The sequence below is a fragment of the Moschus berezovskii genome, chromosome X, assembly GCF_049115385.1.
Source record: "Moschus berezovskii isolate FMDL1 chromosome X, NW_MosBer_1.0, whole genome shotgun sequence".
Lineage (NCBI taxonomy): Eukaryota > Metazoa > Chordata > Mammalia > Artiodactyla > Moschidae > Moschus > Moschus berezovskii.
Window position 1 is genome coordinate 55,274,328 of NC_142488.1, and position 16,924 is coordinate 55,291,251.

The 16,924-nt window shown below is 47.3% G+C and overlaps 1 protein-coding gene across 5 annotated transcripts; it reads right to left on the bottom strand.

Annotated features, from left to right (window-relative positions):
• Positions 1-2,266: 2,266 nt before the first annotated feature.
• FTSJ1 (FtsJ RNA 2'-O-methyltransferase 1) lies at positions 2,267-12,313 on the bottom strand. Of its 5 annotated transcripts, none has more exons than XM_088833705.1 (13): positions 12,043-12,313; positions 9,724-9,868; positions 9,379-9,448; positions 9,190-9,280; positions 8,784-8,862; positions 7,339-7,391; positions 7,200-7,253; positions 7,011-7,113; positions 6,825-6,908; positions 6,085-6,188; positions 5,798-5,929; positions 5,553-5,594; positions 2,267-3,924 (listed from the first exon to the last, which is right to left on the bottom strand). In XM_088833705.1, exons 2-12 carry the CDS (start codon positions 9,842-9,844, stop codon positions 5,562-5,564), a joined length of 924 nt encoding a protein of 307 aa, XP_088689831.1. In that variant the 5' UTR covers positions 9,845-9,868; positions 12,043-12,313; the 3' UTR covers positions 2,267-3,924; positions 5,553-5,561. The 5 variants fall into 5 exon arrangements, with proteins under 5 accessions (XP_088689831.1, XP_088689830.1, XP_088689829.1 ...); XM_088833704.1 differs by having other exon boundaries at positions 5,798-5,995; positions 6,085-6,182; positions 12,043-12,312; XM_088833703.1 differs by having other exon boundaries at positions 5,798-5,995; positions 9,724-9,882; positions 12,043-12,310.
• Positions 12,314-16,924: the final 4,611 nt, after the last annotated feature.

Here is a 16,924-nt window from a genome sequence, read left to right on the forward strand (position 1 = left end):
TACCTCTGTGGACCAACTGATTTTAGTGTGGAAAATTCTGGGGTCACGCAGAGGGGTGTGGACACTCCTGAAGTCATAAGACTAGGGCCAGACAGGTGGAGAGTGGGCACTCTGGAGAGGTCAGAGACCAGGCCTAGGCCAGATGGGCCCCTCCTACGCTGTACACTTGGCGGTGTGGACACCACTGGCTTGCACAGATGGGGGATTAGACAGTGCTCCCATCAGAGACTTTTGGTGTATACTTCTGATGTAATATAGAGGGGATGGACATAACTAGGGACACAGCCTGAGGTGAGTACGCTCACAGGTTCTCAAAGGCTATTGTGTTTTTGCTCCTCGAAATGGAGACATGGACACTCCTGGGATTATACAAATGGGACTGTCCATACTCCCCGGCCCTTGCTGATTGTATGTGGATGCTGCCTGAATGTACATGGTGATGGGGGTGGATACTCTTATGTCACACCACCTTTTGTGTAGATACTTCTGTTTTACATTCCTGGAGTCAGACAGACTTGGGTGTGGACATTCCTGTGGTCATACTGATGTGAATGAGAAGACTCCTGCATTAATGAGCTGTGGTGTGGGTTCCCTGGGGTTAGAATTGGTATGGACACTCCCAGGTTCACAAAGTCAGGAACAAACACCTGGGGTTACAGACTGGGATGTCAGTAGTCCTGACCTCAGTGGATGGGGGTGTGGACAGAGAATGGTGATTTTCTAAAGATATGTGAGTGAGCTGCAGAAACCAGACCTGCCTACATAGCTGTCAGCTCCTGTTTGCTAAAATGTAAATTTAGGACTGCACTCATGACAAACTTTCTGACATGCCTTTAAGAAACAGGTTCTTAACATAAAAAAGAAAAATTTGTTCTGGGGAGTTCCCTGGTGGCCTAGTGGTTAGGATTCTGGGCTTTCACTGCTATGGTGTACATTCAATCCCTGACTGAGGAACTGAGAGCCCCATAAACCATGCGACACAGCCTCCCCCCCCAAAAAAACTTTGTTCTAGGGAATCCTATGGCATCTGATCTGATCAAGTCTGTGAACTCCTTCATAGAATGTTTTAAAAGCATGCATGTGCATATACACACATTTTCTCTCTCTCTCAAATAAACAGGATTATTATGGATACCAAGTAAAACAGTATGGTGGTTCCTCAAAAATTTAAACAAAACTTACCATATAATCCAGCAATCCCTGGATCCCAAATATATACTTTTGGGTCTGTATCCAAAGGAGATGAAGTCACTACTCAAAGAGATATCTGCACCCCCATGTCACTGTAGTATTATTCACAACAGCAAAAATATGCAAACAACCTAGATGTCTTGTCAACAGACAAATGGATAAAGAAGATTTGGCATATGCATATGACAGAGTATTATTCAGCCGCAAAAAAAAAAGGTGGCGGTGGTGGTTTAGTTGCTAAGTCGTGTCTGACTCTTGTGACCCCATGGACTGTAGCCCACCAGGCTCCTCTGTACATGGGATTTTCCAGGCAAGAATACCGGAGTGGATTACCATTTCCTTCTCCAGGGGATCTTCCCAACCCAGGAATCGAACCCAGGTCTCCTGCATTGCAGGCAGATTCTTTACCAACTGAGCTATGAGGGAAGTCCATTTGTGACTATGTGGATGGACCTCAAGAGCATTATGCTAAATTAAGTCAGAAAACACCAATACTGAATATGAAATCTAAAAACGGGGGAAGGTGGTGAAAAGGTACAGCTTCCAGTTATAAGTTTCTGGGATGTAATAGTGCACAGTGACTATACTTATCAATACTATTTTGTATATTTGAAAGTTGCTTAGAGAGCAAATCTTTTTAAAATTAATTTACATTTGGCTGTGCTGGGTCTTTGTTGCTGCATATGGGCTTCCTCTAGTTGTGGTGAGTGGAGGCTACTCTGTAGTTATGGAGCACATGCTTCAGCAGTCGTGCACGGGCTTAGATGCTCCACTGCATGTAGAATCTTCCTGAACTAGGGATCAAACCCGTGTCCCCTGCACTGGCAGGCAGACTCTCAATCACTGGACCTCCAGGGAAGTCCAAGAGCAAATCTTAAAAGCTCATATCACAAGGAAAAAACTCTAACTATGTGTTGTGATAGATGTTAACTAAACTTGTGGTAGTCATTTTGTAATATATAAATATATTAAGTCATTATGTTATATACTTTCAAATTACACATATTATATCAATATATCAATTACAGTTCCAATAAAAGAAAAAGTATAGTATTAAAATGAAACAACACTGGGATGCTACAATAAATGAACTTTAATTAGTACATCAAATTATAAGATCTTATTCACTACAAACAAGGTGAAAAGACAACCCTTAGAATGGGAGAAAATAACAGCAAATGAAACAACTGACAAATAATTAATTTCCAAAATATACAAGCAGGTCATACAACTCAAAATCAGAAAAATAGCCCAATCAAAAAGTGGGAAAAAGACCTAAACAGACATTTCCCCAAAGAAGACATACAGATGGCTAACAAACACATGAAAAGATGCTCAACATCACTCATTATTAGAGAAATGCAAATCAAAACTATAATGAGATACCACCTCACACCAGTCAGAATGGCCATCATTAAAAAGTCTATAAACAATAAATGCTGGAGAGGATTTGGAGAAAAGGGAACCCTCTTGCATTGTTGGTGGGAACATAAACTGATATAGCCACTATGGAAGATGGTATGGAGATTCCTTAAAAAGCTAGGAATAAAACCACCATATGACCCAGCAATCCTACTCATAAGCATGTACCCTGAGGAAACCAAGACCGAAAAAGACACATGTACCCCCAATGTTCACTGCAGCACTATTTATAATAGCTAGAACATGGAAGCAACCTAGATGTCCACTGACAGACAAATGGATAAAGAAGTTGTGGTACATATATACAATGGAATACTACTCAGCCATAAAAAGGAGCACATTTGAGTCAGTTCTAATGAGGTGGACAAACCTAGAGCCAATTAGACACAATGAAGTAAGTCAGAAAGAGAAAATATAAATATTATGTACTGATGCATATATATGGAATCTAGAATGATGGTACTAATGAATTAATTTTCAGGGCAGTAATGGAGAAACACACAAAGAGAACAGACCTAAGGACATGGTTGGGGAGGAGGGAAGGGAGAGGGTGAGATGTATGGAAACTTACAATACCATATATAAAATAGACAGCCAATGGGAAATTGCTGTATGACTCAAACAGGGGCTCTGTGACAATCTAGAAGGGTGGGATGAGAAGGGAGTTGGGAGGGAGGGGACGTGGGTGTTCCTATGGTTGATTCTTGTTGATTTGTGACAGAAAACCACAAAATTCTGTAAAGAAACTATCCTTCAATTAAAAAAATAAATTAAAAAAGATCTTATTCAAAGTAGTGACCAATGTTTTAAGATGCCCATGACAACTGTAACATAACATAAACAAGTAATTGTGACATGTATTGGTGGGAAAGTTGCAGGCACTGCTTTTACTATTGTAAAAGTAATTTTACAATACTGATTTGCTGCCAGCATTCAGAGTCCTGAGTAAAGCTAAAATTTTAGTTAGTAAAACTGAACTGATTTCCCTCCATCAAGTTCACAAATACCCCTGACTTCTACCCAGGGTTAAGAAGCCCTGCTTTCAGGGTGAGTTCTGGACATATTCAGGGCACACAACTGGAAAGATTTAGAGAAAGGCAAGACCCTATTCAAGAATCCCCACTACAGTGCAGACGGACACGCCAGGATGTTTCTTTCCTTGTTGTGTTCGTGGTGGTTGCTGGAAGTTCCTACTCAGAGCCTGTATGTTTAGGATGGGTTGACGAGGTATTTGAAAACAAGTTCATCAACTCAAGTTCTGGTTTTCCTGACAGCAAACAGCTTCCGATTCCTTATCAGACTGCCAGCTAACTAAAAGGTCAAAGTAAAAGCAGTTTTAAACCAATATGTTTCCCACTGTCTTCTACTATAATCGTTGTTTTCTCAGCTACATTTTTGTGCAGTTTTTCCCTCTACTTTCACTGTGAACCATAACACACAGAAAATGCATAAAGCATACAATGTTCATTCTTTTTGATATGTAGTTCTCCACTGCGAATAAATCAGGATTTAACGATCCATCCTATAGCTAATGGGTGTTTGGGCTGTATTTAGTCTGGGGGTACTACAAACAGGCTGGTTAGGAACATTCAAGTACTCCTTTCTTAGTGGAACTAAACACACATGCAGCTTTACCAGATAATCCCTAACAATTATCTAGCAGTTACACCATTATATGCTGCCCTTGGTATATACAAGGGTTCCAATGCTGCATGTCCTTTCAGATATTTAGTGTTGTTAATCTTTTTAGTTTTAGCTTGCATTTTTCTGAAGAGCAGCTTTTCATGTACTTATTGGGCATTCTCATATTTTTCTTATTGATTTATAGCAGCTTTTTAAATATCATGGATACTATACATGTATGGATTATAAATATCTTTTCCCATTGTGATCTGCCATTTCATTTTTTTAAGGTATCTTTTTTACTTCTTATTTTAATGGTAGACTTGGTCTGAATAAACTGCAAAGCCATTGTCAGACGGGGATGTCCTCTAAAGTGGTGTCCTGAGGATGGGAAGCCCTCTAGCACTGACAGGTTTAGCCCAGACTGTTCCAGGCAAACTGGCTCCTCATTGCTCCCCAACCATTCCACCTCAGGGCCTCTGCATTTGCTATTTCCTCTCCCTAGAATGTTCTTACCCTAGGTTAATACATGGATTCCCTCCCTCATCTCCTTCAGGTCTCTGCTCAAACATCACCTCAGTGAGACCTTCCACGATAACCTTCTTAAAAACCACAAACTGCCAGACCCTAGAATTCTTGATCTCTTGTGTGCTATGTGCTAAGTCTCTTCATTTGTGTCTGACTTGTTATGATCCTATGGACTGTAGACCACTGGGCTCCTCTGTCCATGGGATTCTCCAGGCAAGAATAATGGAGTGGGTTGCCATGCCCTTCTCCAGGGGATCTTCCTGACCCAGGATCAAACCTGTGTCTCTTATGTCTTCTGAATCAGCAAGTGGGTTCTCTTTACCTCAAGTACCATTTGGGAAGCCCTTATCTCTTTACCTTGCTTTAAAATTTTTTATATCCCAGGTTGCTTTTACATATTATATACATATGGGTGGACACAGAGAGAGAAAGATAAATAGTACGTGTATGTGTGGGTGGAAAATCCTGCATTCAGATTGTGAATTATTACCTCTTACCTAAACCAGAAGCTCTGAGGGCCAGGGTATCTGCCTGTTTTGTTCCCTGCTCCATTCTCAAATCTACAGCAATGCCCAGCACACAGCATGTGTTCAAAAAATGTTTACTGAGAACCTCAATGTGTAAAATCATTAAGGCAGTTCCTGGCACATAACATCATGAGTTTTAGTAAAGGTCTGCTGACTGAAATCTTACCAACTGATGTAAAAATTTCAAAAAGTAGAATTTTACTCAGTTTTTTCTTAAAGGTGCTGTTTACTCAAATTCTTAGATTAAAAAGGCAAATTTACCTTAACATGTTAAGACGAGCAATTCATTCCACTGTCTTCCACCTACCCAAGAAAAAGAAGAGAGACTCAGATATTTGGTTAAGCTTTTCCGCTCACTATACTTGGTTTTACCAATTGATTTTTATAGTTATTGGGAGTTAGGAAACAGAAGTTTGTCCCAGATACCACATGATTTAGGGCAGAAAGAAGCCCACGAGGAGGGGGTCACTGTGGGCATTGAGGGCGCTGGGTCCATGTTTTCAGACCTCAGAGGTCTGCAGGGTGTAGCGCTGTGGAGTGGCCAGGGACTGGGGCAACATGTCCACTGTGCTCATGGGGCAGTCCTGGGGTGAGATCTCCTTGGCCAGCTGCCCCTTCTTCTTCAATGCGCAGGCCTCCTGGTAGGGTGGTGAGATGGGGGGCTGTGTGGGTGGAGTGTACTTGTATTCTGAGCCATCCTCTAGCTGCAGGGACACACGTAGGGAGGGATGGTGAGGACCTGGGAACAGAGGACAGCACCCCCCATCCAACCCACTGTTGGCAGGGCACTTACGTCCAGTGGGTAACTGCGGTCTGAATCATAGGCGCTCAGGTCCCCACAGGTCACAAATGGCACAATGATGCGGGTGGGGCCATCCAACTGGTTGAAATCTGGATCTGACAAGCAGGGAGAGATGAGACAAGACAGGGCCAGGGTGTCTGGGGTCAGCTGTGACTCAGGCTGCACCCAAGATGGGTACGGAGGCCTCCCTCACATATCCACCAGCTACTCTTTACACTCCTGCACCAGAAATCCTTCATTTGGTTCAGATCACCTCCTCAGGGAAGCCCTCCATGATCACCCATTCTAAAACAGCCCTCCCCAACCTGCTTTTCTCCCACTGCACTTATGGCCACCTGCCATACGCTGCCTGGACTTTGTCTTACTCAAGCATGCTTGACACAAGAGCAGCCCTGTGCGTTTTCCCTCCAGGGGCCAGGCTGAAGGCCCTCACAGGACAAAATTCCTACACAGAGGTGGGGTTTCTACCTGGGGGTATGACTGAGTCTTCCTAGGCTAGAAGCTCCTTAGGCAGGTGGAGTGTCCCTTGGGATAGAACTTTCACCAGGTCTCCTAGACCAAAATATCCCTACAGGGGTGGAATTTCCAGAGGGTGGGGCTGAGGATCCTTTTGGGACAGCATTCCCTTAAGGGGCAGGGTTTCAGCCCGGTGTGGGGCTAAGGGCCCTCCTGGGACATAAAATTTCACTGGCAGACAGACTCTCCCCAGGTGTGGGGCCCAGGGCTCTCACCATAAGAGTGGTCCAGCAGGGGTTTGGTCAGGTCCGGCAGGAAGCCATCAGGGGGGTCATAACCCTTACAGACAGCAAAGGCCTCTATGGGGAGAAGGTGGAGTGAGGGGCAACTGCTGCCTTCATTCCATGTGGCATGGGCCCCTGAGATTCGAAACCCCTGCCCAGCCCCTCCACCCCACTGACCAATGCTGGAGTTCCGGCTGCTTCTGGGCTTGGCACAGAGCACGCTGGAGAAGAAGACACGCAGCTGGCTATAGATCAATGTCACATCCCGGCCTCGGAAGATCTGCAGGGTGGGGAGGCAGAGATGGAGGCATGAGGATGACCTTTGGGGACTCCTCTCTACCCCCTACCAGGTTCCCTGAGACTTACCTTAGCCACAAAGCAGCCCCCTGGCTTCAAGACGTGTGTAGCAATGTTCAGAGCCTATGGGCAGGACAGATGGCTAAGGCTGAGGTAGAGACAGCCAGGAGGGGGCCAAACTGAGGTAGGGACAGCCAGGGTTACTCACAGCTAGGAGGAGCTGGGCCTGCATATACTCATCAACATCATGGAGGCCGGTTACTGTGGCAAGAGGAACAGCATTAGGGGGCCATACAGTCTAGCTATCTTCCTGTCCCAGAGAGGTTAGAGCGCTAAAAACATTTACCAAGCTCTCTTACTGCTAAGGTTCTGCATGCAAATGACTACATCTGCCAACTGGATGCATATTCTGAGCTCCTAACCCTAAGACACTCATTTTCAATCTCAAAACAATCTTAGGCATGAGTATTATTTCTTCTATTTCCAGTCCAGATTCAGATCAGAACGAACGTCTCAGATGCAACACATCCAAAAACAAACTCTTGACGTTCTTGCTGGAACGTGCTCCTCCCATCATTTTCCCCATCTCACCTGATCCTTCCAGTTATTCAAGCCAAAACCTTCAAGGTTTGATACACACACACCCCCTCCACTCTCTTCTCACACCCACATTTAAGCCATTAGCAAACTTTGTCAACACTACTTTCAAAAGATCTCCTCAACTCATCTCCACCACCATCACCACTCACCTGGATGACTACAGTGGCCTCCCCTCCCCAGGTCTCAGCCCTCACACTGCTCACAGCAGCCAGAGGGATCCTGTCATGACACACATCAGGCATGGCCTTCCTCTGCTCACAACCATCCCATGGCTTTCTCCATGCTCTTGTCTAAGTGAAGGAGTCAAAGTCACCACTGAGGCCCAGAAAGAGCCACCTGAGGATCTGATTCCCACTACCTCACTGACCTTACGTCCTACCACTCTCACGCTTGCTTACTCTGATCCAGCCACAGTGATCTCGCTCTTCACCCTCCTGCCTCAAGTCCTTTGTATGTGCCAATCACTTTACCTGGACTGCTCTTTCTTCAGATGTGCTCTAGCCCACTCCCTTGCCTGCTTTAGGTCTTTATGCTAAAGGCAGTGAGGCCTTCTCCACTTTACTTAAAATTCCTCCAGGTATTCCCTCCCTTTCTCTCATTTTCATTATTTCCCCATGGTGCCTATCACCTTCTGACATGCTATATAGTTCAATCATTTGTTTCTTTTCTGTCTGCTCCCTCTAGAACACCAGCTCTATGAGGTCAGAGAATAGTAGAATTTTATTCACGTTATCCTCCCAACATGTATAACAGTGCCGGACACACAACAGACGCTCAGTAAATGTACTGAATGGATGGATAGATGGCTGACTTAAAAAATAAAGAAGTGAACAGTAACGGAACAGTTGCAGAGAGATGACAAAAGGGTGGACAAAACCAAAACAGGAGAAGACAGAGGCAGAGAACAGGAAACAGAGGTAGGGAGAAGTTGCCAGATGCGGGAACAGCTGATGGTGCAGGGGAGAGGCAATAAAAGAAGCTAACAGAGGTGGGACATACAGAGAGGAACATGCAAAGGACCCCCCGCCTGGCCTCCCAAGCCCTGCTGTTTACCATCAGGAGCCCCGTCACACACCACCAGGTCTGCGGGGCAGCCGTCAAAGTGCTGGATGATCTCTGTGGCAGTGGACAGCTGTGCAAGAGAGGGATGAGTGAGTGGCCCCATAGCACCCCCACCACAGCCCTCTCAGTCCACCTGTCGTTGGCCCCGGCCCGCAGCATCAGGTCAGCCGAATCCTCAGGCTTTGCCTGAGACTGGGCTCCATCTCTGGGAATATTTTGTGCTGTCTCTGTGATGACAACTCGCTGGCTCTGTTCCTCTGCTGTTACCCTCTCTTGGTTTCTCTCAGTTACTCTACCTCTGTCTCTTTGTCTTCTTCTTTTTTCCACTTGCCGCAAATCCCAGATTGTGGGGGCCTTTGTCCAGGATACACCCCAACAGCCCCAGCCATGCTCTCACCTGGGTGATATCCCCCTGGATCTGTAACACACCTGGTAGTGGTGCCATAGCCTGAAGGTCCACAGCCACCACGTGGCCAGACCCTTGGCCCCTGTGGACAACACGGTCCATGTCAGCCCAGTTTTTACACCCGGTCCACCCTCTACCTAGTCTGCCCTCCCAGCCTCCCATTTGGGACTCCACACTCACCCAATCTTCTGGCTCAGTACCTGGCTCCAGCTGCCTGGGGCTGCACACAGGTCAACTGCCCGCGTCACACCTGAGCACACACAGGAAGGTGCACTGGTCAGTTGCACCCACCTCTCCAACCCGGGACCCCGCGAAGTTTACCCCTTGCCACCAGGAAGCACCCAAACACCCATTTCTACCTGCTGCCCAGATGCCCAGCTCCTTTTGAGTACCTGCCATCTTCCTGACTGCCCCACGGACCCTCCAAGTCAGCCCACCTACCACACGGAGCTCTGCAGACCTAGCCCACTTGTCTATTCCCTTCGCCCGCCCCATCCCCCAGTGAACTGCCCGCCAAATGGGGACCTTGGAAGAGCTGGAATTCCTCGTCAAGTTGTAGCAGCTTGAAGGCACTGCGGGCGCGCCAGCCATTCTCCTTGGCTAGGCGGTAGTAGACATCTCGCTTGTCTTTTGACGTCCGTCCCATCTCCCACACTGTTTGGCCAGGGACCTGCCAACAGTAAGCTGATGCTGCCCCATATCAGTAAGTGGATGACTGGGCCATTACCTATCTCGGCAGGGCTGTGAGAACCACATGAACTAAACCAGGCTCATCTGATCTATGTGACAGGTGGCGAGGCTGGAGCCCAGTCACTAACCCACTGAGCTCACCAAGCCTGAAGGATCCCATTACTGAGGTCTCAGTCTCTACTGCTCGCCCTACAGATTCCATCACTAAGACAACAGATCCCCCAAAGTCCCACAAACCCAACACTTATCACATAGATGATGTTACTGACCCTGTCCACCTCCCACTGCTGTCACTTACACTCCACATATTAAACCCTGCAAGTCTCACTATCAACCCTTCTCTGCCCACCTTATCCCCAATAACATCTCACCACCACCCCCAGCTCTCCTCGCTACCACTAGTCATAAAGCCCTGCTGCTGCTGCTAAGTAGCTTCAGTCGTGTCCGACTCTGTGCGACCCCATAGACGGCAGCCCACCAGGCTCCCCCGTCCCTGGGATTCTCCAGGCAAGAACACTGGAGTGGGTTGCCATTTCCTTCTCCAATGTGAAAGTGAAAAGTGAAAGTGAAGTCGCTCAGTCATCTGACTTGTAGCGACCCCATGGACTGCAGCCCACCAGGCTCCTCCGTCCATGGGATTTTCTAGGCAAGAGTACTGGAGTGGCTTGCCATTGCCTTCTCCGTAAAGCCCTACTAGGCCCCATTAATCCCCTGCTTTCACTCCATTACTCTCACACTACCTCACTGCATTCCCCACCTCCTTTATCTCTCTCTCCTGAAATGATTAGGCCCCCAATTATTCCTTTTGTTGTTGTTTAGTCGCTAAGTCGGGCCGACTCTTTTGTGACCGCATGGACTGTAGCCCGCCAGGCTCCTCTGTCCATGGGATTTTTCAGGCAAGAATACTGGAGTGGGTAACCAATTCCTTCTCTAGGGGATCTTCCTGACCCAGGGATCGAACCCACATCTCCTGCACTGCAGGCAGATTCCTTACTACTGAGCCACTTGGGAAGCCCGATAATTCTTTTATCATCCTCCACTAATACCTGGAGGATCATGGTCTATTAGTAAGTAAGTAAGTTAAGTCACTCAGTCGTGTCTGACTCATTGCGACCCCATGGACGGTAGCCTACCAGGCTCCTCTGTCCATGGGATGTTCCAGGCAAGAGTACTGGAGTGGGCTGCCATTGCCTTCTCCATGGTCTATTAGTTCCCCATTAAACTCTCAGTTACTATGATTTATCAGCCCCCATTAGCTCGGCCCTCCAACTGATCCTTCACAGATCACTAGACCCTGGAAACTCTTCTTACCACACTCACCTTAATCCCTGATAATCATACATCAGATCTCCGTTCTCCCCTCACTGCCCACGGGTCTCCCCACCCAACAATCACTTTATGATCACAGACAGCAGCTTACTATTACCCTATCTTTGCTCACTCTGTTCTCATTACTTCTTCAATGATCATGGCATTAAAATCCTTTGATCACAATACCCCTTGAGCTTCCCCATTCTCTCTTCTTTGATCACTACTCCATTAGTTCCTTGATCACGACCCCTCACTTCTATTATTCCTTCCACAGCCTCACCATTATCCTTTGAATCCCTATGCTCCATCACTATTTATTAACCCCTTGAATGTCATAACTCCATCCGTCCCCCTGGGATCACACTGCTACTTGCCTCCCATTATCTTCCAGTTGCCCATTCTATCATCCCATTTATTAACGAACACATCCCCACTGGCCCCCACATCGACTAAGGCACACCTATTAGCCAGACCTCTATTATAACCACGCAGCCCACCAAACCTCCACACCTACCCATTAACAGCCCTCTGGCTACACCACCGGTCCCTCCTCATCATTACCTCAAAGCCCAAGTCCCCACTGGGACCACGAGACCTCCTTCAAGGCAGCTCCGCCGGTATCTGGACCCCTGCGCCCCCGTCCCCCACCCCTAGCCCATCCTGCAGGAGCGGTCCTATTCTCCAAACCAACCTTGGGTCTGGAGCGTACACAATGCCAGCTGCCCGAACTACACAGTTGCAGCACCAAGGGCGAACTTCCCTCCTTCCCTCACTGGCGGGACAGTGCAGGCATGCCTTAACTGTCTCAGTAGGGACCCAAGTCCTCCGCGCCCCAGGGCCTACCTCCAACTTTTGGAGTGGGGAGAAATGGAACGAAGGAGGCCGGTCCGTGAGCAGCACAAGCCTCGGCGAGAGCGCAAACCGGTGAGAAGTCGTAGGTTTTCAGTTTGGGTTCTTCGTTACTCCGAAAGTCTGTCGCGCATGCCTAACGGCGACCAGAGTGTGCCACGCCTGTCATCGTGGAATGCGGTGGCTCGCGCGAAGCCGGGACCGGACCTGAACTCACCACGTGAGTTCCGGCAACCCGTGCCGACGTAGCGGGTCTGGCGAATTGCCATTCCCAGCATGCAACGGGCGCTAGTATAGCCGCCGAAGTCTCGCACGGCGAGGCCGAAATGTCGCGAGGCTTAAGAACTGACTGTGCTCTTTTGTTATTAGGCTAAAAAATCGCCTTTTTCTCCGCCCCTCCCTTCTTGGACAACTGTATATCTTGAGCCTGTGAACTACATTTCCCAAGATACTACGCACACGCCGGCACTTACTTATTTTTCGCGTACCGTGAAGTGCAGTTACCTTTGGGGTGGTGAACTCGAGAGGAAGGAGAGTGCGTTAGTTAAGTGCGCGGGCGCGCGAAAGTTACTGGTCTGCGATTTCAAATCTCACTTCCGCTAATTGATAGCTCATTCTGATTGTTACCTTCTCAGAACTTCGGTTTCTCTATCTGTAGAAAGAAGATAATAAATAGTACAGACTCCACCTAGAGTTACTGGAAAGATTAAATAGGTGCAGTTCAGCACACTAATTCTTTGTAATGCTGTGTTCTTCAAACACTTTTAGCTCGGACCTAGAAAAAAAAGACTGCGTCTGGACTCAGTGCACAAGCAAATATAGTAATGGAAACATTATAGCATTTACCATGTGCCAGGCACTCTTCTGAGTGCTCTCAGTGATGTGCTGGTAAATGGTTAACAAGCATTTATTTAGGTGGAGAGGGAAGGGAAGCCCTGATTTCTAACATTTGCCAGTTTCCATGGTTTACACACTGTTATCTTGTCAGATTTCAGCTTACCAAGGTGTAGTCAGGGAACACAGTCGAAGAGATGCAGTAGTGCACCTTGTGTACTATCTTCATTGTACAAATAAAATAAGGATAAATGATCTCTCAGGAGCATAGAAATAATGAAATGTAGTAAAACAATAAGTGATGAATTTTGAGTATCGCCTTTCAGAATTTAAATTAGTTGTAAGTTCATATAATTTCATGTTTAGTAATAGCTGTGTTTCCCCCGTTTACAGATGAGGAAAAGGAAGATATGTATATATGCATATAATATTAGATATGTAAACACATGCCATTTACTATGTATATGGTGACATAGAATTATATGGTGATGTCTAATTTTTACTGGTATATAAATTATATATTAGTAAACAATACAATAAATATACGTATGCCATTATATGGAAATATAGAATATATTTTTGCATTTTGTATAGTATATGTACAATATATATCATCTTATATAAATTTATATGCTGATATATATATATATATATAAATCTGCTATATATATATCTACTTACTAAAGTAACTGCACTAAATATAAATAAATAATGTTATGTCAGGTGGTGATAAAAGCTATAAAGAATAATAAAGGATGAAAGGAATGGAGAGTAACAGGGATTGAATTGCTATTTTAGTGTGGTCATCTAAGGCTTTCAGAGGAGGTGACATTTGAGCTGAGCCGGAAGGGGAACACAACGCTACGAATATTTGGAGGAAGAGCATTTTAGGCAGAGGGAACACCAAGTGCAAAGGCCCTGAGGTGGGAATGAGCTTGGCGAGTATCCAAAGAACTGAACAACCAATTCATCATTCCTTAGAAATGTGAGCATTGCTAGGCAGGGGTTTCTTTTGTTTTGTTTACTGTTGCCTCCCTGGCGCCTAGAATAGGGCTCGGCACACAGTTGGTATTCAGTAGATGTTTGCTGAATTCACCCTTTTATTGCTTTGTTCCTTCACTCTTTCCCTAGTGGTGTGCTCTGCATTTATGTGGGGCCCTGGCGGAGGTGTAGACAGCCAGACACAGACCCTGGAGAGCCAGGGAGGAAGCCAGAGCTTGTCACTGGAGTTCAGGGGCATTGTGGGGGGCAGTGGGAACATGGCCCCCCCTTTAGAGGTTAGCATGTGTGAGAAAGCAAGAGTTCAGGCCACCAGGCGCTGCTCCGCAGAGAGGAGGAGGTGCCCGGCATTGGGGGCCCAGGTTCACCCAGTGGGACGCTTCCCACGTCCTGTTTTCTTGCCTCTCACAAAGAGGATGTTTAACTTTTTGCAAAGAAACTTGCTTCCTCCAGCAGGGCTGGGGGGATTGGGGAACAGGAGCCAAGCTCTGAACTCTCCAGGCTCTTCCCGAAGTGAAGTGTCCGCCTGCAACTCCCACCCAGCACCCCACTGAGTGTAAAGTTGTCCTCCCCTCAGCTTCCAGAAAAGGTCAAAGAGAGGGGAGCTGCCAGGCCGGCCCTGTGCTGGAGGGCATCTTACCACCTGAGGGAAACGCGGGGGCGGGGGGGGGGGGTGTCCAGGCGGGGAGGGGCGGGGTGGGTGTCCAGGCACAGGGGACCAGACACTGCCTCAAGAAGTCTTGCCGTCCAGAGGCTGCTTTGAGGGACAGAAAAGTTGTCCATGGGGATCCTGCCTGAAAGGAGAGATTAGAATCCTAAATCCAGCTCAGTGGGGGACTGCTTTCACTGGAGGAGAAGAGTTCATTGATTCCTTTCACAAAGATGTTATTGAGCAATTACTGTATGTCAAGCATTGTTCTTAGCGCTTTACCTATACTAATTCCTTCAGTCTTCCCCATGGCCCTGAGTTCAGTTCAGTTCAGTTCAGTCGCTCAGTCGTGTCCGACTCTCTGTGACCCCATGAATCACAGCACGCCAGGCCTCCCTGTCCATCACCAACTCCCGGGTTCACTCAAACTCATGTCCACAGAGTCGGTGATGCCATCCAGCCATATCACTCTCTGTCGTCCCCTTCTCCTCCCGCCCCCAACCTTTCCCAGAATCAGAGTCTTTTCCAGTGAGTCGTCAGTAGTTAATCCCGTGGAAAGCTTGACAGTGAGATTTTGAGACTTGCTCCTGGCCACTCAGCTCCTAAGTGGCAGAGCTGGGAAAACTCGAGCTTTGCTCCATGGTTCCCTCCCCTGAAGGCTGCTGTGCAGTGATTTAATGAAAAGCAGGGGTCTGCTTAGAAGAACTGACAAGAACTTAAACCAACTCTTAATAGATTGCTAGCAATCCCAAATGTCACATGAGGGTTTGCTTTACTGAACCAACAAAAGCCTTAAATGACCCCTAGAAACGGCCCTACTTTGATGAACGAATACCACGTTCTTATCCCTGGCACAGCCTCAAGGCCTCAGTCAAGCTTAAAGACATCTGTTCCTTCTAAAGCAGGCTGCCTCTGCAGCCAGATTTCACTTTCCCTTTGTTTTTCCTCCTACCAACATGTGTGGAACACCCGCTATTTGCAGTGCCCTGAAACTGGCTGAGCGATGGGGCGTGGAGCCGGATGAAGGCTTGCTCCCCCCTAGAAGAGTTCACTGGGCAGAAATGAAAATAATAGTGGTGATAGTATGACCCTTTATAAGCAGCATTTATTGGCCTTCTGCCATGTGCCAGGTGGCCCTGTGCTGGGCAATGTTTAAAGGCTGGGGTGGCCCTGGAAGGGGAGGATGATGATCAGAGTAGGAAGCTGCTGCTGGGTGATAATGGGTGAGGGCATCTGTGTTTTTGTTCGAGTTTCACCAGTTCTTTGGATGGGATACTTCAGACTTTTCTTGAAATCTAGACACCGGCCTAGCCAGTCCCCATCCCCCCGCCCCCTAGTCATTTGGGCCAAGGTCTCGGCTGACAGGTGTCTCTTTCCCTGGCTGACCTGGGGCACAGGTGTGTAATGGCTCTTGGGGAGAAGAGGAGAGAGACTAGAGACACAGTAGGCCCGGGTAGCAGGGGAGTAGTGTGTGTGTGCACGTGCACGCATGCATGCATGTGAATACCCTGAGGGTGTCTCAGCTGCCTATACCTGGTCCCAGCTACAAACACATGTATGTGAGCTCCACATGTGTCTTAGTATGTTACTTGCCTGGTTGTGTCTTGTGTCCACGGTTGCCTATCCAACTTGTGTTTCCTTTTTGGCAACTGTCTGTTGGTCCCGTCTGCTCGTGCAGTTCATCTCTGTGGGGCTATGTGTGTGTTCTCAGAGTGCTTCTGTGTCTCCTTTGTAATGCTCATGGGTAAGAAGTCTGTCTCTTCTCTGTGTGTCTCTCTCTGATGTCTGTGTGTCTTTCTTCTCTATCACCATGCTTGTGTCTCTACTCGTGAGTGGCTGTAGGTGTGTGTGTCCTATGTGTGCTGTCAGTCAGCCGTGTCCAACTCTTTGCAACCCCATGGACTGTAGCTCTTCAGGCTCCTCTGTCCATGAGGATTCTCCAGGCCAGAATACTGGAGTGTGTGTCCTAAGGGTATTTCCTTTGGTGCAAGCAAATGCTCCTTTGTTTCTTCTTCAAACAGTTTTAGGTATATTTTCTGGATTTCCTCTTTGTAATTGAGAGTCCCTTGGACTGCAATGAGATCCAACCAGTCCATTCTAAAGGAGATCAGTCCTAGGTGTTCATTGGAAGGACTGATGCTAAAGCTGAAACTCCAATACTTTGGCCACCTCATGCGACGAGTTGACTCACTGGAAAAGACTCTGATGCTGGGAGGGATTGGGGGCAGGAGGAGAAGGGGACGACAGAGAATGAGATGGCTGGATGGCATCACCGACTCGATGGACATGAGTTTGAGTGAACTCCGGGAGTTGGTGATGGACAGGGAGGCCTGGCGTGCTGTGATTCATGGGGTTGCAAAGAGTCGGATACGACTAAGCGACTGAACTGAACTG